This window comes from Syngnathoides biaculeatus, chromosome 3 (genome assembly GCF_019802595.1).
Source record: "Syngnathoides biaculeatus isolate LvHL_M chromosome 3, ASM1980259v1, whole genome shotgun sequence".
NCBI lineage: Eukaryota > Metazoa > Chordata > Actinopteri > Syngnathiformes > Syngnathidae > Syngnathoides > Syngnathoides biaculeatus.
This window is the reverse complement of record NC_084642.1, coordinates 2,628,980-2,652,165: the sequence shown is the minus strand read 5'-3', so window position 1 is coordinate 2,652,165 and position 23,186 is coordinate 2,628,980. Positions and strand designations below refer to the sequence as shown.

Genomic DNA, 23,186 nt, shown 5'->3' with positions numbered 1-23,186 from the left:
CTCTCTCTCGCTCTCTCTCTCACTCACTCTCTCGCTCTCTCTGTGTGAATAGTGTGCACTATTGATTTTTGTTTTTGTGTGTGTGAAAAATGCGCATTATACAAGAGTAATTACAGTCCTAAAAATGTCAGGAAACATCTTCTAGAACAGCTGAATTTATTTGGGGTTCATCAGAGGAATGACTTTGAATGTGAAATGATTTGTTCATTTAAGATGCCTGGTAACCTTAACAATCAATTTTTTTGTTGTTAATGTCACGCGTTTTTTGTTTTCTCCCGTCCTCCAGATGTCAGGGAAGATGATCAACAGCAGCAGAAGTGGCGCGCCGGAGAGTCGCGGGGGTGTGGACCGCTGCCCTCTCACCTCATTAAGGAGGAAGAAGAGGAAGTAGACGTCGGTGAAGAAGGATTCCGTGTTATTCTAAAGAGTGAAGATGAAGAAGGTGAGCATCAAGAGGAGAGAGCCTCGGTCATTCTCTTGTCTCCTCTGCCGTGGTCAGCAGGGACGTGTCACGTCATGATACGCACAAAGAATCGGCTCATGGCACCAAAAACACTTCCTGTTCCAAATCTCCTCAATGCGATAAAATGTTTGATGCCAAATCTAGCGTGGAAAGGGACTCCGGGTGTTACCAGAGTGGTAAAACGTTCAGCTGCTCTGTGTGCGCCAGCAGCTTCCATCTGATGAAGCATCTCATCTGTCACATGATTGGCCACCCTGGGGGAGAAACCCTTTGTCTGGCCGTTCTGCGGGGCTGGGTTCGATCACGTGAGCAGCTTGATACGACACAGGCGTACCCGCACAAGGGAGAAATCTTACATGTTTTCCGTGTATGGGAAGAGATTCTCGCAGGAAGCACATTTAATCACGCACGCCAGGACAGGATCAAAGGAGAGAAAAGTTCTTCGTGCTCTGTCTGCAGCACCAATTTTAGTGATCAATCCGCTCTTGTTCAACACAGATGAACTCACAGCGGGGAGAAACCCTTTGCTTGCTCAATTTGTTGCAGCAAATTCACCCGCAGAGGACATCATTTCATTCATATGAGGACGCACACTGGACAGAAACCATTAGGTTGCCCCATATGTGGGGAAACACTAACCCGCAAGTTTACCTTTGACCACGCATATGAGGACGCACACTGGAGAGAAACCTTTTTCTTGCTCCATATGCGGTATAATGTTCAACTTCAGCTCGGCTCTGGCCCAGCACACGAGGACTCACACTGGAGACAAACCTTTTCCATGCTCTTTATGCTGCGAGAGATTCTCCCAGAAAGGTCACTTGAACATCCACACTAGTGGACGCATACTGGAGAAAAGCTCTTCGGTTGCAGCCCCTGCCACAAGAGGTTCAGGCACAAATACCAGTTGAATAAACACAAGTGTGCCACAAACAACAACAGTAGCAGCCAGTGGAAATATCCCAGAAATGACATTTTGCTGACATTTATTCTTGGTCATTTGTTGTAGATTTAGAGTACGTGTTCTCTATGACGGCGGTTATGTTCTAACCCGACACTAATAAGTCAAAATCTTTGTTAAAGATTATAGAAACTATACAAAGTTTCAGAAATCCCCCCCACCCCCACCCCCACAAAATAATTTAGGTCTTCATGCAAAACAATATAAGCATATTTAAACAGAATAAACAAAACATGTTGTACAAATAGGATAAAAGATGCACCAAATTGTGCAAATATGCATAAATAAAACAAATTACATTTAATTATACTAGGTGGCATGTAATTTAAACAAGCCCAGTTCTAATGACGTTCAGACATTGTGTCAAAAAAAAATACAATTAATTGCAAATCATGTTCAATCTATATTTCACTGAACACACCCCAAAAGCAAAATATTTAATGTTCTAACCGATAGCAGATAATCATTCACTTAAAATGTTATGATTGCAAAACGTTCCGAAAAAGCTGGGACAGTGTCGTGTTGACCACTTTGCTACATCAACTTTTCTTTTAAGAGCATTCAATAAATGTTTGGGGACTGAGGACACTAATTGTTGAAGCTCCGTAGGTGGAATTCTTTCCCATTCTTGCTCGATGTACAGCTTCGGCTGCTCAACGGTCCGGGGTCTCCGTTGTGGTTTTTTTTTTTTTTTTTTTTTTACGCTTCATAATGCGTCACACATTTTCAATGGGCAACAGGTGCGGACTGCGGTCTATTACCTGCACTCTTTTACTATGATGTCATGCTTGTGTAACACGTGCAGAATGTGGTTTGTCTTTCTGATATAAGCGGGGGCATCTATGCAAAACACATTTCTTGATGCCACCACGTTTCTCCAAAACCTGTACAGTGTGTACCTTTCATACATGACATGTAGTGCGTCCGTAATTTCCCAAAATAATTTTAAATGTGGACTCGTCAGACCGCAGAACACTTTTCCACTTGTCATCAGTCCATCTTAAATGAGCTCAGAGAATCCGGCAAAGTTTCTGGGTGTTGTTTTGCTTTACGGATGTTGCGCTGAACAAAATTGACTGACATCGGTTTGTAAACGTTGTTGTGTGACTGCTCCAATAAAGTACAACCCATCACGTGCACATCACATTGTCAGCGTGCTTGAAAGCTACCATATGGTGGCGCTCATGAGACAGTGAAGAACAATTTTTAAGACTTATCAGTGCATCTTGTGGTGGATCAGCTGATAAAGCGTTGGCCTCACAGTTCTGAGGACCCGGGTTCAATCCCGGACCCGCCTGTGTGGAGTTTGCACATTCTCCCCTTGCCTGCGTGGGTTTTCTCCGGGTGGGCACTCCGCTTCCCTCCCGCATCCCAAAAACATGCAACATTAATTGGACACTTAAAATTGCCCATAGGTGTGATTGTGAGTGCAGCTGTTTGTCTCTACGTGCCCTGCGACTGGCTGGCGACCAGTTCAGGGTGTAACCCGGCCTCCTGCCCGTTGACAGCTGGGATAGGCTCCAGCACTCTCTGCGACCCTTGTGAGGATAAGCGATGAAGAAAATGGATGGATGGAAGTGCACCTTATGGTTGTGAAAATATGGCACATATCATACAGAGGCATTTTAATTTTAATACAGCCTCCATTATTTGTGATTTTCAGGATTCGTTGAGTGAGAAAGAATGTAACGTAACCCCCGCAAACACTGAATATATATTCATATATATATATATATATATATATATATATGTATATGAGGGAAGAGAGAGAGAGAGCTATTGTAACAGTCCTGGAAACATGAACATTTTTCCACACTGTACAATAAATTCCGTTTCCTCTACTATTTCAGATCTAGAAATTTATGAAATTAAAATTCCATATTTGGCCACACTCGCGTAGCAACCTCGGTGTGTAGGGTGCGTCTTAAAATTAATGCAGTTGGTGTTTCAGGTGCTGGGAAAAAAGACAGACATGTTAAACATGACCTTTCAACACATGGACACTTTTTTTTTTCTGCACGGCGTCCTTGAACGCAGCAAACATCTCACCATACAGTACATTTCTATCTTACTGTACGTTTGTTTAGGCGGCGCGGTGTTGCAACTGGTTGCAGTGTTGGCCTAGCATTTCTGGGGACCCGGGTTCAAAACCTGGCCCCGCCCGTGTGGAGTTTGCATGTTCTCCCAGTGCCTGCGTGGCTTTTCTCCAAGCACTGCGGTTTCACCCCCGCATCCCAAAAACATACGAAGAGTTTGTTTTCAAAATGAGACATATCCGTTTTTTTTTTCATTTTGAGAAAAGGGCTTGGTATTGAAGTGAAAACAATAAACTCAATTTATGTTTCTAACTATTGGGGGATGGAAAGAGATGCTAAAAAGTAACTAAACACCATACTACAAAAAAATATTGCCTTTAATATTCACCGAGTTTTTTTGATGACAAATTTCATTTTTTCTCCAAAATGAGACATATCCAAACATTCTATTCTTGGCAAAGTGAGACATATCCAAATTTCGACTTCAACCTTCAGGAGCAGCTGCATTTTTTTTTTTTTTTTAAATCAGTTGCTTTTGATAGGCAATCATGAAAACTATTTGCCTTTCAACATTTCAAGCATTTTAAAATAATATTTAAGACCATGACCACCACATTTAGAGAGTTAGATATCAGAATTAAGGGTCAGTCACCAGTCACAATTTTCACAATTAGCTCACTAATGTCAGATGTTGAAAAAGGAGAAGGAGAAAAAATGGGAATTTCTTTTAAAAAGGTGTTTTTCAGTTATTGAGAAACTGTTTGTTTGTTCAGTACGAGGTCTTGGAAAGGCTGAGTTTACATCATTGTAATTTTGTGTATCGGTATGCGATTCTGCAATCCGACATCTGCAGCCATTGTGTCACTCAGATGATTAATTTTGTTTATAAGTTGATGTGAGATCATTAAGAAAGTAAACTGCTTCAAAGCAGTCTACCAAGGTCAATACGGGTTGCGAGGGATACCAGCAGAAAAAAAAATAGGTCGTCGATCTCATACACACGTCTCCGAAATGAAATCGGTTTCAAACTCACACATTCACCGTTTGAAATCTGACTCGTTGAGTCTGCTTTCTTTTGATTTTATTTATAAGCTGTCGCTGTCGGGGGAAAGAACACTGCAGGATAGGATATAAGTCTGTAGTAATAATAACAGTATTCATAATGCTCATAGACAGAAATTGAGTCTACTCCAAGGGTGTTGATTTCCTTTTAATGTCAACTTTTCTCAAGTCATAGCCGATAACTTTCCTTATAAAAAATGGCAAAAAAAAAAAAAAAGATTGCATAGAATTATAAAAATGTATTCCTTCATTAATAATCGTTGGTGAAATATTTTGAACAACAAAATTACTATTCAAGCATTACACAATCATAGACAAAACAGTATGTTTATGACATTCAGATACAATGGTACTTGGATGAGAACTGAAGTATTAAATTGCAATAATTTCATAAAGAATTCAAATTAAATAGGAAAAGCACCCTCACAATGGGACAGCCTGCAAGTAAACCAGCACAATCACTGATTCATTTATTCGATATTATTAAACATTGATAAACAAAATACAAGACTTAGTTCAGCTTGAAAGCAAGAAACACTGTAAAGATAAAATCGACAAATAAAAAAACATGGTAAAATGTATCACGTGGCAAAACAATGAAAAGGTTTGCTACTGACTGTACTGGATATTTTTCAGTGTAAACAAAAACAATCTACAAAGATCAAAAGTCTTTATTTTCTTTCAATTCACGAGTAGAAAAGAAACATTACTGATTCACACATCAGTGGATTCTATTAAAAATAGAATTCATGTAAAAGAAAATCCAAATGTGATAAAAAAGGCAACGATAGGTCAACTTCACAAAGAGAAAAAATGGGGTCTACTATCATAGCAAGCGCTTCTTCTTTTCTGACCCCGTTTCCGCTGGGTTTCTTTTCCTTCCCAGCTTCAGTCTCTCCGGTGTCTCGTACATAAAATCAAACTCGGCATTAGCATCTCTCTCAAACGTGGGCGCAGCCATTTTGGATGATGATGTGGAAGATGCCGGAACTTCCCTCGAGACGAATTCTGATTGGATGCTGCTTGCTTCAGCAGCGCACGCTGATTGAACGAAATTATCTCGCATTTTGCTCTAAATAAGATCTCGATATGTCGCATTTTGAAATAAAACGCGATCTTCCTTGGCTGATATAGAACCATATGTGGCACTTTCAACAAAAATCAGAGTATCCCGATAGCTACCGTTCGGAGCTGGATAATTTGGGCGTGAGTTTCGTAAATCTGAAAAAAAATGCCTATGTCGCGTTTTGAAAACAAACTCTTCAAACGTTAATTAATTGGAGACTCCAAATTGTCCCTAAAAGTGTGATTGTGTCTGCGACTGTTGATCGTCTCAATGTGCAGTGCGATTGGCTGAAAACCAGTTCAGGGTGTACCCCAGCTTCTGCCCGATGATAGCTAAGATAGGCTCCAGCAACCCCCCACCCCCACCCCCACCCGTGTGAGGACAAGCGGCTCAAAAAATGGATGGATTGTGCTTCATTTACCTTAAAAACATCAATAAACCCGCCAGTCAATGATACCATTGACAAAAACCTGCAATAACTCCATTAATAAACCCATTCAAAAATAATAAACCATTAATAAATGTAATGCATCAATCAATAAAATATTAATAAATCCATGAAGAAATAATCAACCATTTGTAATATTCCCCAAAAAACATCAATGACATGAATAATTACATAAAAGCACCAAACCATCAATAAGCCTTTTTTTTTTTTAAATGAAACTACTAAACCATCAATAATCCATCAAAAAATGCATAAATGACGCAATAAATGAATCATTCAACCCACCGATAAACGAATGTGGCATACGATATACGTTCTTTTTTCGTTGGGACTCGGGCGCTTGCTCTTTGCTCAGCTGCAGATTTCCCACAAGTCCATTTGGCCAAACTCTCACGTCCACTGATGGCGGGCCACGCCCCCCCCCTGCCACTCTCATCCAATCAGGCGCGGGCGTGTGCCTATAAAAACTCGGGATTTGTCCGGAGAAGGCATGTTATCGCCATGGCCTTCCTGTGGATCCTCTCGTGCCTCGCCTTTGTCGGTGCCGCTTATGGTGAGTTAGCATTCGCATGCTAGCATTCAGCTAGCTAAAATGACTGATTGATGACATATCTTTTTGGCGATGTCTTATGAACGATTTTGATCAGGTTGCGGCTCTCCCGCCATCCCTCCCGTGATCACGGGATACTCCCGTATCGTCAACGGTGAGGAGGCGGTTCCCCACTCTTGGCCCTGGCAGGTGTCGCTGCAGGTACGCGTACCCACTCCGACGCGGGAATTTTCACTCCGTCCGTCCGTCCGAGAGCCACGCAGGAAGTGATGCGACTGCGACATCCTATGATTTGTGTGTCAGGACTACACTGGTTTCCACTTCTGCGGCGGTTCCCTGATCAACGAGAACTGGGTGGTCACGGCAGCCCACTGCAACGTCAGGTACTGACGCCGTGATGACTTCCGGAGGAGTTTCTTGATGTCATTTGTTTCATGAGTGGATCATCCATCCATCCATCCATTTTCTTCTGCTTACTTGGAGTCGGGTCGCAGCCAGCAAAGCCTGGAAGTGCAAACTTCCCTCTAGGTAGCCACTTCGTCTCCAACTCTCCCAGGAGTTATCTTGAGCCATTCCCAGACAAACTGGGAGACAGAGTCCCTTCAGCGTGTCCCAGATTACCCTGTCCTCCCGGTGGGACGTGTCCAGAAAAACCCTAACCAGACGCCCGACCCACCTCGTCCGGCTCCTCTCAACCTGGAGGAGCAGCAGCTCGATTCCCACAGGTTCAAAAAGACCCGATAGGAATCTTTCTTCAGCTTGATTGCGTCCCTCAACCACCCACGGATTCGGGGGATTGCCACCGACCTCTTCACGGTCATAGACAGCTCCCGTCGCCCACAAGTTGGTCGGTGCAACAACGGAGGCCCAGACTCAACATCCCATCATTTTTCTCACTTCGACAAAGTTCCACCGGCGGTAGACTTGAACCTCCTCCTAACAGGGCACTTCACCTGAAAACTCATAAATTTGGGTCTTCAGGCATCTTCCCCGATCATCCGTGCCAACATACTACTAGGTGGTGATCGGTTGACACTTCAGCACATCTCTTCACCCGAGTATCCAAGACGTGCAACCACAAGTCTGATGACACGACCACAAAGCTGATCATTGAGCTGTGGTCGAGCCGACCGCCTTGTGTCTGAGCACGGTGTTTTTTAAAGAACGATCCGTGACCAGCACTGAAGTTCCATTCAACCGCCCCCTTCCAAGTTACCCTCATTGCACGCATGAGTGTTGAGGTCCCCAGGGAGTCCCCAGCACCTTCCGAGGACTCCAAAAGGGTGGGTACATCAGCACAAACAGTCAGGACCTGTCCGGGGGTGTCTACTTGCGTGAACCCCAACGTACTGGCACTGAACCCAAAGTCGGAAAAGAAGTACAGTGGTGCCTCAAAATATGAGTGAGAGTAGAGAAATAATTAGTAAATATTCTTCAGAAAAAGAGGCTTCAAGCTGTACTTTGTCCCCAACACTCGGAATTTACTTGAAAACTAGCCATGAACCAACAACAGACCCACGAACTGGACACACGGCTTTTGCGCTCTGGGCACGTCGTCAGGGAAAAAACTAAACTCATATCTCAAGGTAGCACTTGGCAGTCATACCTGCTGGAGTATCGCCGAGAACCAAATGACATCATGATGTCACATCAACGAACATCTTGATGTCATTTGCGATCCTGATCCTCATCCAAATGTCCTGCAGCAGGTGTGGCTGTACCTCACCCAGCCAACCAGATGAACGCATTGATGTAGACTTGTTATTGATCACTGATTACGCTGATTAACAATTGGCGTGGGTCTTTGCGGTTGTAGGACTTCCCACCGCGTGGTTCTGGGTGAGCACGACCGCTCATCCACTGAAGAGGACGTCCAGGTCATGAGGGTGGCCAAGGTGAGACTGCCGCGCCGTTAGCGTCGTTAGCATTGGGACGGCTGGTTGTCTTGACGCTGTAATTCCGTCCCGTCCGGCAGGTGTTCAAGCACCCTCGCTACAACGGCTTCACCATCAACAACGACATCCTGCTCATCAAGCTGGCCACCCCCGCCCAGATGAACATGCGCGTGTCGCCCGTCTGCTTGGCCCAAACCGGCGATAACTTCCCCGGAGGCATGAAATGCGTCACCACCGGATGGGGGCTGACCCGCCACAACGGTCAGGAGAGGCCCGCTAATCACCCGCGAAGTGCCCGACCGGCCAGCGGGCCAATAACGCGTGACCCTGACCCGACCCCGTTGTTGTGTTTCAGCCCCCGACACGCCGGCCCTCCTCCAGCAGGCCTCCCTGCCGCTGCTGTCCAATGAGCAGTGCCGTAGATACTGGGGCAACAAGATCAGCAACCTGATGATCTGCGCCGGAGCCTCTGGAGCATCATCCTGCATGGTAGGCGGAACCCCGGATTGAGCCTTCTCCATCTCTAGATTCCCAAACATAGACACGACCGTCCGGCATGGTGGGCAGAACTTCACTTTCGAGTTTCTACGACCAAGTGTTTACAGTCAAATGTCAACTACTACCAAGTGTCTACTCTCAAGTGTGCAGTACCAATTCCTTCGCGACAAGTGTCTAGTACTACCAAGTGTTTCCCGCCAATGCTGTACTACCGAGGGTCTACTTCCAAATGTCCTGTTCCAAGTGTCCAGTGGAAAGTCTCTCCTGTCCACTGCGACCAAGCACTACCCAGTACCACTGCCAAGTCTTAACTAAACAAAGTCCACTACTTAATGTGTACTACCATCAAGTATCTTCTTAGCCTTCACTGATATGGAGTCTACTCTAACAAGTCTTGTATGACTACCGAACTATTCGTTGATCAGTACGCTCTTGTCTTTTTGCAGGGCGATTCCGGCGGTCCCCTGGTCTGCCAGAAGGCGGGCGCCTGGACCCTGGTGGGCATCGTGTCCTGGGGCAGCGGAAATTGCACGCCCAGCATGCCCGGCGTCTACGCTCGTGTCACCGAGCTCCGCGCCTGGTTGGACCAGACCATCGCCTCCAACTGAACGCATCGTGTTCAATAAAACCTTGAAAAACCACAAACCGACTCTCTGAGAATCCTTCACATCATCTTATTTGTGATGTTCTAACAAATAATTTCTGACTCAACATGTTTTATTCACAACCCTGATTTATTATTTTAATGACATCATCTGGATCATATACGACTCTCATACTTTTCATGGTCTTTCCACAACATTCACTCAAAATTTCTTATTTATGATGTCCTAATCTGGTTTCATATCCATCCATCCATTTTCTTAGCCGCTTATCCTCACAAGGGTCCCAGGTCTTGTTTTATATGCTAAATCTTATTTACTTCGATCGTGGTGTTGTATTAGCTATGACAGCTAAGGGACCAAGTCTAATTCATTCTGATTTAGCATCCATTCATTTTTTTTGCAGCTTATCCTCACAAGGGTCGCGGAGCATGCTGGAGCCTATCCCAATTGTCAAAGGGCAGGAGGCAGGGTACACCCTGAACATGTTTCCAGCCAATCACAGGGCACATAGAGACAAACAGCTTCACCCACAATCACACCTATGGGCAATTTAGAGTGTCCAATTAATTGCGTGTTTTTGGGATGTGGGAAGAAACCGGAGTGCCCACCCGGACAAAACTCACCCAAGCACGGGGAGAACATGCAAACTCCACACAGGCGGGTCCGGGATTGAACCCGGGACCTCTGAACTGTGAGGCCAACACTTTCCAGCTGACCAACCGTGCTGCCTCTTATTTACCATGTCTTAAAGTCTCCCTTTTCCTAGTTTCCAGTTTTCAAGTGTGTTTTTCCCCCTAAGAGAAAAAATATATATTTTTACTCAGGGCTGACATTACCTCAGCATGTTAGCATTAGCCGGGGCGACTCATTGTGTATCCTCTCAGCACTGCCCCCTGGTGTCTGGGAGGTTAACATAAAACAAACGAGTAAAGTTGATACTTGAGACAAAAGAGATTACTCCATTTATTTGAAGCACGTCAAGTCCAACATAGATGCAAGAAGAACGTGGAGAAGATGGCAGTGGGCCGATGGCGTGTCAGCTGTTTTGACGTATCAGGGGCACGTCAGGTGCGCTCAGGCGGGCAGGCGTGCCCGACGCGTCGGCAGTAGCAGATGGCGTTGAAGAAGCGGCAGTAGCAGGTGTCGCAGGCGTCGCAGCAGGGCAGCGGGAAGCCCAAACACGACTGCTGGTGACGGATGCAGCGGCGAGGCGAGCGCATGGCGCGGCCGCCGTCGCCGTCGAGGTGCGAGGTCGACCCGGCGACGCCGCCGTCCAAATCCTGGATCCAAACAAAGCAGTGGAAAACACTACGACGACGGATGGAACACTACCGACTGAGGTTTGAATATATTTGTTGACTCATCGATAGAACGACTTTCCACTGCGCGACGGTGCTTGGATCTCGAGGTCGCGTTTTGGAAACGGATACCTCGGCATAATCGACTGGCGTTGGGTCCAAAGAGCACAGGAGAGGCGGTGCGTCCAGCGTGGGGCGATATTAGAATAAAAATGACATGACTGAGCAATGGGGGGGGGAGAAATTTTTTTTTTTTTTTTTTTTTTGCGAAAGGTCATACTTTCTCCAAGAAAAGAAGCAACTCAATAATTGGGCCTCTTTGATCCGAATCGAAGATTAATGAGGTCGTTTCCGCTTAACACGTCCTGCAGACTGAACATGGCCTCCCAGCCAGGTGGCCCATTGGCCAATGGAATAATACCAAACGTGGTTTGGGGCCTGCTCCGAACTTGGAGCAAAAAAAGTTGAGTTTGGCACACCGACATTGGCATTGTGAGTCCATTGGGAGTGAACTGGTGAAGCCAGCTCAGGTGAGAGGCCAAATGTCTTCCAAGTCAAAACAGAACGTTGAGAACCAAATGACCATGACGAATGTTCGAGCACAGTCACGGCTGTCTCCAAGAAAATGCCTTTTGCCCAACATTCTCATGTGAAGTCTTATTTTGTCAAGAAAAAAACATTTTTAAAATGAATGTCTTGTTCGATTAAAGCAAATGTTCCCGTTGCCACTCATAAAAAAAATATTCTTTTACAATCAGAAAATCATATTTTTCCAATATCAATTTTTTTTTACCCTATCTGACATGAAGCCACGCCCACCTGGTCATATGACTCCGCCTCCATAAGAAAGTCCACCGCATCCACCGGCAGGAGGGCGGGGTCACGCACAGCTTCGGGGGCGCGGCTTCTCTCTGCAGGACAAGCCGGAAATGCCATCCGTTCATTACCTGAGCCGCTCATCCTCACAAGCGCCACGGGACTGCTGGAGCCTATCCCAGCCGCGCAAGAGGCGCGGTACACTCTGAACCTGAACTGGTTGCCAGCCAATTGCAGTACAAATGCAAACAAACCCCGGTCCTCAGAACCGTGAGGCAGATGCTCTGACCCGTTTCCTCACCGTGCCGCCATAAATTGAAATCAAAATTTAAAAAAATCAATGGAATCTTGCTGGTTGGCACTTTATACGGTAATACAACATACATACGTCGATCATTTGCACATCATTTGATCAATGATGTAAAGTGGCTGGAGGAAAAAAATAACCAAATTCAAATTGAGCAATTTTTTTTAACGCCACCTTGGTTTTGTTCGGGTAAATGTTTCCCCTGCCGAGAGCTTAAAGAATAATATTCAAAAATGTTTTTAGCCTCTTCACAAAACATGTTGACAGGTTCAACTTTTTTCGGATCCATAATGGCAAAAACATTTTGGCATTAAAATATTAATCGATCAGTTTTTTTCTTAGGAACCATTATGATGGATAACAATGAGAAATCATTCATAATAATTATTATTATACAGCATTATTCATATTATAATTGCATTATCAGCAAGACAAGGGATTTGTTTTCAAAACAACATTCAAGGGGCGGTTTTTTACCGTTATTGATCAAATTACAGGAGAAGAAAAAGACACACAGTACAAGCCGAGATGGAGACTGGCCTAAATGCGACAGGTAGGATTGGGTCTGGTCTCGGTCCAGCCGGAGGTCGCGCGGGTCGTGTCGGACCAGCGCCGACGACAAGGCCAGCAGGCTGAAGAACCAGCAGCGGGCTGCCGCGCCGCGATTGGACATCCTCGCAAGACGCACCAAAAATATATTAATACGATCATAGCAAGAAGAAGAATGCAGTACACGGAAAGTACGACACAAAGACTTTCGACTCGAGGGATAATAAAAAGGGGCAAAGGTTTTCCCAAAAGTTTCCAGGGGAAAAAAAACAATATTTCCAGAATAAAAAAAGTTAGCAAGACAAAATCTTTTTTTTTTTTTTCCAAAAAAGGTCATTGACATATCGCTTTAGCAATTGAAACCAAAGAATGTTATTAAAAAAAAATCTTTAGTCGTTAAAAGATCTTTTAAGACAAGATTAAAGGTCTTTTTTCAAAACACGAGAAGAAGAATTTGGCGCCCATTTGAGGTCAAAGAGCGCAAACTCACCTGAGCTGCGAACGACCTCTTCACCTTTGCCCTCTTCCTCCCAGCTGAGCTGCGAGCGAACTCTTCACCTCCGCTCTCTGCTCGCGTCCGGCGGCCTTTTCAACCTCGCCTCGGGTGTCACGTGACGGCCCGTCGTCGCCGCCGCCGTCCGTTGGCTCACCGGCTACATCGTCATCTTCGTCCTCATCATATCCTCGCTCATGGTTCCTTCCCTTGGCGCCGGTTGCCATGGTCGCCAGGTGACGCAATCCAATCAAACGCTCCATTAGGCGCTGTCCATCATCTAATCACAGCCAATAACGCCAAAATGATCAACAGCAATCTTTTCCCAAATGATTTTCGAATGACAACAATAAACATGTTGTCTGGCAAATTATTGCTCAACAAAGTACGCAGTCTGTGTGTCCAGTGTACTGGTTTACATCAAGTGTACGAGGTTTAAGGCGTGGCGGAGGCGTACCAGATACAGTAAGGCCAAGTGATATAGATTTTTAAATATTTAGTTATTTGGGAGGCAGGTACCAATGGACCATTCCAATGGCGATCTTAAGCTCCGCCCCCTTAGCCATGTCCCACAAGCTTTCAAAATGGCGATTGAAGAGAACACGTGTGAAGTCGATTCTCTATCGCGTATTCCAGATAATATTGCGGTATTTTTTTTTTTTTGCAAAATGCGTCAGACTTGTCCAAGAGAGTTCTACAGAAAGATCTCAACTATTTCACGGAAGGATATGTACACGGAATTAAGATTTTGGATGGATGGACGGACGGCAAGACAATTCAGAGAATGCAAATATAGTAATTGAGAAAAGCCACATTGAGAACGTGCAAAGTCCAGACAGGAAGGCCACAGCCCAGATTTGAAGTCCAGGACTCCGGACTGGGAGGCGCATGCGGCAAAACAGTCAGTTCCCGTTTCAAGAGGTTTTTATATCCGAAAGCCGTACGTAGCCTGTCAAACCAAACGGCGTCTCGTGGTGTTTCGGTGTTACTTCAACAAAAGTATCTCGTCGCCATGGCAGCGAAGCTTTATTGACAAAAAGCCTTTGCTGTTTTTTTTCCTAATTGCGAGAACATTAACTGCGCGTTGCATTGCTTAGCTGCATCCGCTCGTGACATCAGCGCTGCGCTTAACGCTAATTCAACCACGCCGAAGTCAATCTGCGCAGAACGTGTCATCGAGTACAACAACAACAACAACAACAGATATTGTCTTCTTTTTCCTGCCTGACTTCTTTTTTGGGCAAGTACTGCTCCGTCAAAGGAGTTGGCAACCTTAACCACTCAAAGAGCCACTTGGATTTTGGAGCGTCCTCCACTGAAATAGCACAGCAGTCATCCATCCACCTTCCAGCGCTTATCTGAGGTCAGTTCTCATGGGTCAGCAGCTTCAGCAGGGACGGCCGGACTTCCCCTGCCCCAGCCACTTCATCCGTCTCTTCCGGGGGGGGGGCGGGGGAGAGATCCCGAGGCGTTCCCAGGCCACCGGAGAGACGTGGTGTCTCCAGCGTGTCCTGGGTCATCCCCAGGGTCTCCTTCGGGTGGGACGTGCTCGGAATACCTCACCAGGGAGGCGTCCGGATCAGGTGCCCCAGCCACTTCATCTGGCTGCTCTCAATGCGGAGTCATGAAACTGTACATATTGTACGAGTATGTTTGAAAAACTACAAGCTGTTGCATTTGCAGCTTTTTGTATCCTACTAAAAATGTTTGCAGGATTCAGATAAATTAGGTCAACTTTTTTTTTATTAAACGTTTAAATGCAATTAGGAATGCAAGTAAAATATGCAATTTCATTTATTTAGCAACCAATTGGTTTTCTTTTTTTGTAAGATGACCAGTTTTTGAGCAGCAGTGAGTTTAAAACAGGACAGAACTTTGAAAGTCTTCCAAAAATCAAATAGTTTCCTTCCTTCCTTCCTTCCTTGCTTCCCTCCCTCCGATAGTATTTTCAAGCAAAGCTTCACTTGTCAGACATTAAAAAAAAAGTAAGGCTTAATGCCCCATTTGTCAGTCGTCAATGAAAATATCTTTTTTTAAATTGTTCTCATATGTGCATTTAGTCACACAGACAGTTTTACAATTTTCTTTTCAAGTAGTAAAATCACTTTTAGATTAGAGTCAAGTTTTATCACCCCCCCCCAAAAAAAAAAAAACCACACACACACAATACAAACATCCAAAGTACATTTTATTGATTGTTTATTTGGTTGCCTTCAACCAAAGCGGATCTGGGACCCTCATCAAGACAAAAACATCGCTACTAAGTGTGTCTCATTGGTGCTTGGATCCTGAAGCAGGGATTCCCACTTGTGTTCTGGATTGCTACCAAAAAATACCTGAATATATGTTATCAGATTAATATTACATTCACTTCGAGCGAGAAACTGTCCCTCTTCGAGCCAAACATTTCATTCATTGACACTTGTGGGGATCACTGACACGCCTGACTTTGGTGTTGGCAGTGCGGGATCGATTCCCACTCGGTGATGGTATTGATACTTCCCCTGTGACTGACTGGCTACCACCTCAGGGTGCGCCCTGCCACTTGCCCGTGGACAGTTGGGTTGGCTCCAGCACTCTTGCGACCCTTGTGAGGATAAGCAGCTAAGAATGAACGGAAGAATGTACTCTCAAAAACGTCTACTGTGCAGCGGGGGTCTCATTGGTGCAAGAGGCTTCACTTTGCCCACCAGTTAGCGAGCAAAAGCGACGCGAGAGCTTCCGTGTTCCGCTGTCACGTGACAAAAACAAACCGCCCCAATCCACCGCCGTGGAGGGGGTGTTTCAAACCTTTCGGGGCCCACGAGTGGAAGGAAGCAACCGAAAACGACTGAAGGACACGCAAGCGGCCCCGATTCCTATTTGTTTGTCAATGTCTTTATTTGTTAGTGAAAACCCAACGTCCGAGATGATTTCGCAGAAGATGGTGCGACTCTGACAACAACTTCCGCTTCAGATCTACTTCCGGAAATGCGGGAACAAAGCGGGCGCGCATTTCTCTCTTTCTTCACGAATTTGAGCAGAGAAACGTCGACACAGCACGTGGAAAAAGGAAAAGGAAAGCAGCAGCGGGCAAATCTTGACGTCCGGACGTTCAAGCTTCTTGGGCGAGCGGAAGTTTAGCTTAACTTAGCTTAGTTTAGCTTGCTAGGCGCCAACAAAGCAAGCAACACGTCGCGCGGCAGACTCGCGAGTGGGCGTGAAAATGTGTGAAAAAAGCGTGAAGGACGAAGAGTGCGCGGAGGAAATTTGGCGGGCGAAAGCGAACGACCGTCAACGACTTTGCAGGCTGCAACCTGGAAATTCGCTCCGCGGAGAAGGTTTGCTCACCTTTGCACTAAGTCACGTATATGTGCAACTGTTAACTGGATTTTTCTAATTGGGATAAAAGCAGCTGACACACAGCAAAGAGACCTCAAGCAATCCATTTGATTGACTTTCCCCATTTATCTGTAGCACTTTGACATGTGAAGTGCATCACAAATAAAATATATGTGCATGCAGCCAAATTCCTCGTTTGAACATCCTCGGCCGCTAAAGATGATTCAGATGAAAGATATCATAAACGTTGCCAAATGCGTCCCAGTACGCGTCGTCAAAGTCACAAGATGAGACTTGGCAAAACTTGCCATGTGTTTTTCCGTCCTCTGCAGGTCTTCATCCTGAGCAGCAGGTGCCAAATCCTCCCCCCATCAAAGAAGAAGCGGCGTCAGAGCTGCCCGACGTTCAGGAACACGAGGAGGAAATCTGCAAGTTTCCACTGCCTGGTGTCACGGTGAAGAGCGAAGAAGCCAATGGAGACCACCGGGGCGGACCCCAAGCGGAAGGCCTCTTGGCGCCGCTCTCGGAGAGCGACGACATAACGTCGCACTCGTCCGACAACGATGCCGACGAACATTCCACAGGTGATCTGACGTGCCGCACTGACAGAAAATGTGTTCAATGTGCACACTGTGGCCAATCTCAGATTTATTTCTGGAATATTTGTATTCTCCAACACAATCCGTTCCAGAAGGCCGGTTGAAGGCAGGCTCGGCCTTGTCGACGAGGCCTAACCCTGCTGCATGGAAACCTTCCGATGCGCACATCGACACATTTAGCAAGCCTGATTTATGAATTGACCCCTCCGTGGATATTGCGCAATCCCCGTCACTGACCAATCGGAGGCCAGAGATCTGCATAAACCAAAGCCGTTTTTGCTCCCGCCATTTTCTCAGACAACATTGCATGGTCCAGTATAGGTTTAGTTAGCATTTTATCGCGTATTTGGGTTATTTAACAAAAAATATGGTTAAGAGGTGTAGTCACGGACTTTGTAATAGTGATGACAGGTATCCCGAAAGGCTCCTTGGTGGAGTTCCATTCGTACCCTTTCCAAAACCCAAGACCCAGTACGAAAAATGCCTTCGATGGATCAAAGACCGCATCATCAACTAAATCCATCTAATATCAACCGGAACACATATGTTTGCACCAAGGTATGCCCTATATTTGATTTTCAATACATGTCTCGTATAAATGAATTCAAAGTTCTTCCCTAGCATAACACTGCTGCGTGTGAACGATTGACACACTTATTCTTGGTTGAGCGATGATCGGACTGCACAAACGTGTCGCTTTCTTGCTGGCTCGCGGCCGAAGCTTAACCAGACTGTGTTTGCGCGAAGATATGCCCTAAATTTGATTTTTAATACACGTCTCGTATAAATGAATGAGACGTTCTCCGCTAGCATAACATTGCTACGTGTGAATGATTGAATGAAATCAGAAGCATGGCGTCTCTCTCAGTTCAGAATGTATTGTATTGTATTTGCCATTTTCACAAATTGTTTGTCGTACGTCAGCGCACGTGGCGTGACGTCACTCCAGGAGGCGTGGTTAAGTGCCCTGTACGAAGGGGTCAATTACGCCCGCCCCAACTATTGTTTTTTTTTTTTTTTTTTAGTAGCTGTATACACACTTACCTATCATTTGGAAGCCACGAAGGTCTGTCCTTTGCACCCGTGCAATCCATTTTTCACGACGTACCGGGTCTCTTGCAAACTTATGAAGGGTAAATCCTTCCTCCCGAGCGATCAAGCAATGTCCAGCAATGCAACGAGCCGGCATTTCGGCTAACACGAAGGAACAACGAGCTAGCTACCTTCCCGCAGGTAAAACTAATAGAAACAAACGAGTCCACTTGAGGGCGGTCCCGCCACGTACGTCACTTCCTGCTTCTTCTCGGAAACAAATCCCTCGAGAGGATTTTCATGGCGGGAGTTACAAAAAGCTGTATACGTCAAAATCATGGAAAAAAACAGATCGGTCCATTCCAACTGCAGTTTTTTCCATTAATAACATACAAAAAAATCATGCATTTCACGACAGTGGCACTTTAAATTTGTCAAATTTATTGCTCACCGACTGTCTCGACACGACACATCGAAGACAAATCCTTTCTGAAGAAGGAACCGATTTGCTCGTCTGGGAGGTGAAAGCGCCGGAAACCCATTTGGACGGAACTGCAGGCAGACCCCCCCACAGGCAGATGATGTAAAGTCGGCGTGTGAGGAATTGACAAGCTTCCACTGTCAGCTTGAAGGGATTCGGTGCCACGGAGGCTGGCAAAACTGGGAAATCATCAGAATCGTCCTCATGATCAAAAATGTATTCACATAAGTCCGTTTTCAGTCTTTTGACTACAGAAAGATGATGGGCTGTTTTTTTCATAGGACTCCAAATGTTGTTGTCGTTTTGATTTTCGTGTCTTGCGGGCGTTTGCCAATTTGGCAGACCCGTCTGCCCCGGGCCGGGTGCGTCGGCGCATCGAGGACGCGCCCGTGGAGACGCGCTTGGCAGACTGACATTCCGGTGTCAAAGTCGAGGTAATCTCGTGCGAGGGGACCAAATCTGGTTTTGGCGCAAAATGGGTGAATCTGAATCAATGTAGGAATCAATTAATTGGATTCATTTTTGTCATCATACGCAGTGGCTACGGTGGAGGGGGAGGTTGAAATAAACGAACGTGTAAGTCGCCACCGCGCTAATGTTCAGCGCTCCCCGTCACGCACGGTTCGCCGAGTTCTCTGCAACGCGGAGATGTCGCCGTGCAGTACAACTGCGAGAACCCATCCCGAAAGCCTTGCAATGGCTCGCTAATCCGCACAGAATTGACGAGGCAATCCGTTTGATTTACTTTACCGATTGATCTGGAGCACTTTAATACGTAAAGTGCATTACAAATCAAATGTTATTACCATGCAACACTCTTAAATGGAAGGCGAGAACCAGTTTCAGTTGGGATGACGTGTCCTGTGAACGCGCCCAGAGCAGACGTCCCCTTTTTAATTGCAGCAGTATACACGGGTACGTGATTGACCAAAACCGAGTCTGCTGACTTTGTGCATATCACGAAACTGGAGCCCTGAGCCACTGCAGACAGGAGACGTATTAACGTGTCCCACGCACAATGCGGGCGGCGACATCCCAAAAAACGAGCAGGTGATGAACGGGTGAAAAGACGAGTAGCTAATCATAAGTAGCGCACTGATCACGTTAGCGGATGTTTTGTGACCGTGCGATGTGTCAGCTCCTTCCGCAGTGTCCCGAGCTCCGGGGGCCAGGCAGAACGAAGATGACGCGGGGGTCGCCGCGAGTGGCGAAGTGACAGCGGACGGCAGCGGGAATCGACCCCGCCGGCGGCCGGCTGGCCGGAGACCGGTTAGACGGCGGGCGGGCCGGAGGCGGGAAAACGCTCCGTTCCTGGATATCCAGCGAGATGGCTTCGAGATGCTGGAGCAGGAGCTCTGCACGCTCAACAAGCACCTCCGGAGCCTCCAGAGCTTCCAGAGCGGCGTTCTCCCGCTGCTTACGTCCATCGACGGCACGCTCCAACAGATCGCCAACGCCGCGGAGCAGCTGGCCCCGCGCCCGAGCCCGGTCCGGCCCAGGCGGTCTCTGCAAAGGAGACGGGGGCAGGTGGTGGAGAGTGGAAAAGCGGGCGGGGGGAGTAGCGGAACTAATTGCTGATGATTCAACAACCACGTGTTAACTCACCATTCTCGAGACGGGTACGCTGCTGAACTCCCCACGTCACGCCCAAAGGATCAATATTTACATGAACTCTAATAATGGATTCTGCTTGTGAATTATTGCACAATACCCCAAACCTGGAACGTCAAACTCATTTTTGTCACTGCCACATCGTAGTCAGTACTTCCCTCAAAGGGCTGCTGTGACTGTGAACCCATACAAATGGATAATTGCGTCATATAATTACATGCAGTATACACATTGATGAATAACTTACTTTGAACACTTTAAGCATATAGAAACATGAAAAACATATTTAGTTTCAAAGCGGGATTGGTCACATGATACTTGCAACATCTCACTGTTATTACACCAGAATACAAAATTTAATTTGCTTTGGCGGGCCACACAAAACGATTGAGGGGGCTGGCTCTGGCCCCGGCACCACCTGTTTAAAACCTAAAGCAAATTTTAAAAATTCCTCCAAGTTGTTCACTCCAAATATCTCCCTGTGATTCAGAAGTAGGCAACGAGTCACCGATTCCCAACATCGCGTCAGGTTCTCCAGTTGACTATTGACAGCTGCTCGTCCCACGTCCACACTTGTGTTTCTTCAGCTGATCCTTGCGGAAGAATTTTTTACCGCACGCGCCGCAACCGAAAGGTTTGTCTCCGGCATGCGCGAGTGTGTGCGTTGTCAAATTTGTCTTTCTGTTAAACATTTTCCCACAAACCAAGCAACTAAAAGGTTTCTCGCCGGTGTGCGTTCTCGTGTGTCTCGTGACGTTTTTCTTCACGGTGAATCTTTTGCCGCAAATTGAGCAAGCAAATGGTTTCTCGTCCGTGTGCGTTCTCGCGTGTGTTCTTAAATTTACGTTCTGAGTAAATCGCCTACCACAAACTGAACAGGCAAAAGGTTTCTCTCCATCATGCGTTTTTGTGTGCCTTATAAGATTTGCTTTTATCGAAAATCTTTGGCTGCAAACGGAGCAGGTAAACGGTTTATCTCCCGTGTGGATTCTCGTGTGATTTGTCAAATGTATTTTTCGAGAAAATCCTTGGCTGCAAACTGAGCAAACGTAAGGTTTCTCCCCGGTATGCGTTCTTGTATGCACTTTCAATAGTGACTTTTTGCAAAATGTTTTGTCACAGTGAGAACACCGGATGATGAACGTCTTGTTAGTGTGCCACGTGTCGTCATTCGAGTGTCGTTCATCATCACCTTCGTCAGAAGAGTGTGACATCATGTCGCCGCTATCTGAGAGCGGAGCTAAGCGTTGGTTCGATTGGCGTCGTGCGCGGTGGTCTTGATCGTCGTCTTCCCGCTTTAAAATGACACCGGTCAATGGAAACTTGGCGATTGCGTCCTCCTGCTCTTCGTCTTTAACGAAAAGGGGCTCCAGCACTTCCTGTTTAATGCCGGGGGGCCCTGGCGTCTCCTCTTCCTCTTTCAAGTCGGGAGACTCGAGCTCCTGCTCGTGAGGATGAAGATCTTCGCAGGCGTCTGAGGGACACAAGAAGAAAATGCTTTGCTCGGTCAATCTGAAGCTGTGACTTTGATTATGTGTAATATTGTATGTCCACAGTTTTGGCAATGCTTCGATATCATATTTGAATTAAGGGGAACAGCAGTCCAATCAGAGCAGAGCTTTATTTCGATATCAAACTTGAATGACTGAGAAATCCCGGCGGCTCTCTTTAGCCTATCAAACCCAAATTATCTCGCAAACTCAATAAAAGTACAGCAATGGCGATAAACAAAACACAATGTGTGGGACTCTCAATAATCACATTTCTACATCGGCTCCCCTCGGGTGCAGAGTCCCTCAAGGCTCCGCCCTTGGGCCAGTACTATTTTCATTGTATATGCGCCCTCTTCGTCAGGTGTTCAGCCTGAAGACTATTTTACTTTTATTGTACTTTCATTATTTGCTTAAATGTGACCTTATACATTTAATCAACAGATATCGTGTTGTCCATTTGCTAATCAGACGAGGGCGTGTTGTGGAGCGCGGTGGCTGTCCTTGATCTTTGTACGCAGAAAACCGGCTGGTGGCATCCTCCTCTCCCAGGCGTTGCCGTGGAGACGAACGACACCAGATTAAGGAGCGGAAAGTTACCATCCCGGCTCAGGACCAGACTGCGGGGGGCAGCCACTTCTGCTCCGTCTACACACGTGGATGGGAAACGAACAAACCTGCTCGTCGGACCACAGTTTGAGGCCTTAAAACAGCGTCCAGCAGGTGCCGTCGTCGCTCGTTGTCCACTTTCCTTCCACAAAGTTCCTCCTTGCACTTTGCCGTCGTCCTTGCGCACATTTCCGCGCGATGACCTCCGGATTTGATGTTAGCTTGGCTGACAAAGTCAAAATGCGACTCGTCCCTGTTAGCGCGCTAACGAACGAAGCTAAACGTCAACGAGCACCGAGACGAGTTCAACACATTCGAACTCGTTCGGTTTTTTTTGTCCTGTTGAGTGGAGATGGACCCTCTGCGTCGATTCCACATCCAAGCACAAATCCGGAAAGGATGATTTAGTGAAGATCGTTTGCTCGCTAAACAAAACAGCGCGCACACGCTGCAACGCGAGTCGTACGGCAACAGCACTTGGACAATTTTCAGAATTGGCACGCTTGTCGTCATTTGTGATTTTTTTTTTTTTTATTACGGTTTGCTCATATTTCTTACGAAATTACCCCACCGAGTGCTTGAATTGTTCCATTCATCACATTTTCGTGCAACATCAATGGTTTTTTTTTTCATTTGTAAAGCAGAAAAAGTGAAAATAAGTGTTTATTTTATATTCCCTGGGGTTATTCCCATTTTATTTGGCCAGTGATGGTAGATCTATTTCATTAGTAAATCCACAGGTCATAAACTTTTGGAATAGTTTTTACAGTGGTATTTTAATAATGCATCATGGGAAATAAGATGGTAGCTAAACAACACAGCGCGAGTCCTACGGCAACAGCGCTTGGACAATTTTTATCATTGGCACACTTGTCATCATTCGTGTATTATTTGATTTTATTAGGGTTTGCTCATATTTCTTACGAAATTAGCCCCACCAAGTGCTTGAATTCTTCCATTCATCATATTTTCTTGCAACATCAATGTTTTTATCAT

At 46.0% G+C, this 23,186-nt stretch overlaps 4 protein-coding genes across 4 annotated transcripts; 2 read left to right on the top strand and 2 right to left on the bottom strand.

Annotated features, from left to right (window-relative positions):
• The first annotated feature begins 418 nt into the window (after positions 1–418).
• On the top strand, positions 419–9,617 carry LOC133497648 (chymotrypsin A-like). The gene is made up of 8 exons (XM_061813701.1): positions 419–442; positions 6,481–6,589; positions 6,684–6,787; positions 6,890–6,969; positions 8,403–8,481; positions 8,562–8,742; positions 8,837–8,970; positions 9,426–9,617. Exons 1-8 carry the CDS (start codon positions 434–436, stop codon positions 9,585–9,587), a joined length of 858 nt encoding a protein of 285 aa, XP_061669685.1. The 5' UTR covers positions 419–433; the 3' UTR covers positions 9,588–9,617.
• A 755-nt stretch (positions 9,618–10,372) lies between these two features.
• Positions 10,373–12,805, bottom strand: agrp (agouti related neuropeptide). Its single transcript, XM_061813732.1, has 3 exons — positions 12,570–12,805; positions 11,702–11,802; positions 10,373–10,825 (listed from the first exon to the last, which is right to left on the bottom strand). Exons 1-3 carry the CDS (start codon positions 12,676–12,678, stop codon positions 10,649–10,651), a joined length of 387 nt encoding a protein of 128 aa, XP_061669716.1. The 5' UTR covers positions 12,679–12,805; the 3' UTR covers positions 10,373–10,648.
• A 2,929-nt stretch (positions 12,806–15,734) lies between these two features.
• LOC133497652 (uncharacterized) lies at positions 15,735–20,092 on the top strand. The gene is made up of 3 exons (XM_061813709.1): positions 15,735–16,367; positions 16,701–16,952; positions 19,619–20,092. Exons 1-3 carry the CDS (start codon positions 16,253–16,255, stop codon positions 20,056–20,058), a joined length of 807 nt encoding a protein of 268 aa, XP_061669693.1. The 5' UTR covers positions 15,735–16,252; the 3' UTR covers positions 20,059–20,092.
• A 538-nt stretch (positions 20,093–20,630) lies between these two features.
• On the bottom strand, positions 20,631–22,696 carry LOC133497630 (gastrula zinc finger protein XlCGF17.1-like). Its single transcript, XM_061813676.1, has 2 exons — positions 22,259–22,696; positions 20,631–21,565 (listed from the first exon to the last, which is right to left on the bottom strand). The coding sequence occupies exons 1-2, from the start codon at positions 22,377–22,379 to the stop codon at positions 20,634–20,636; spliced, it is 1,053 nt and encodes a 350-aa protein (XP_061669660.1). The 5' UTR covers positions 22,380–22,696; the 3' UTR covers positions 20,631–20,633.
• Positions 22,697–23,186: the final 490 nt, after the last annotated feature.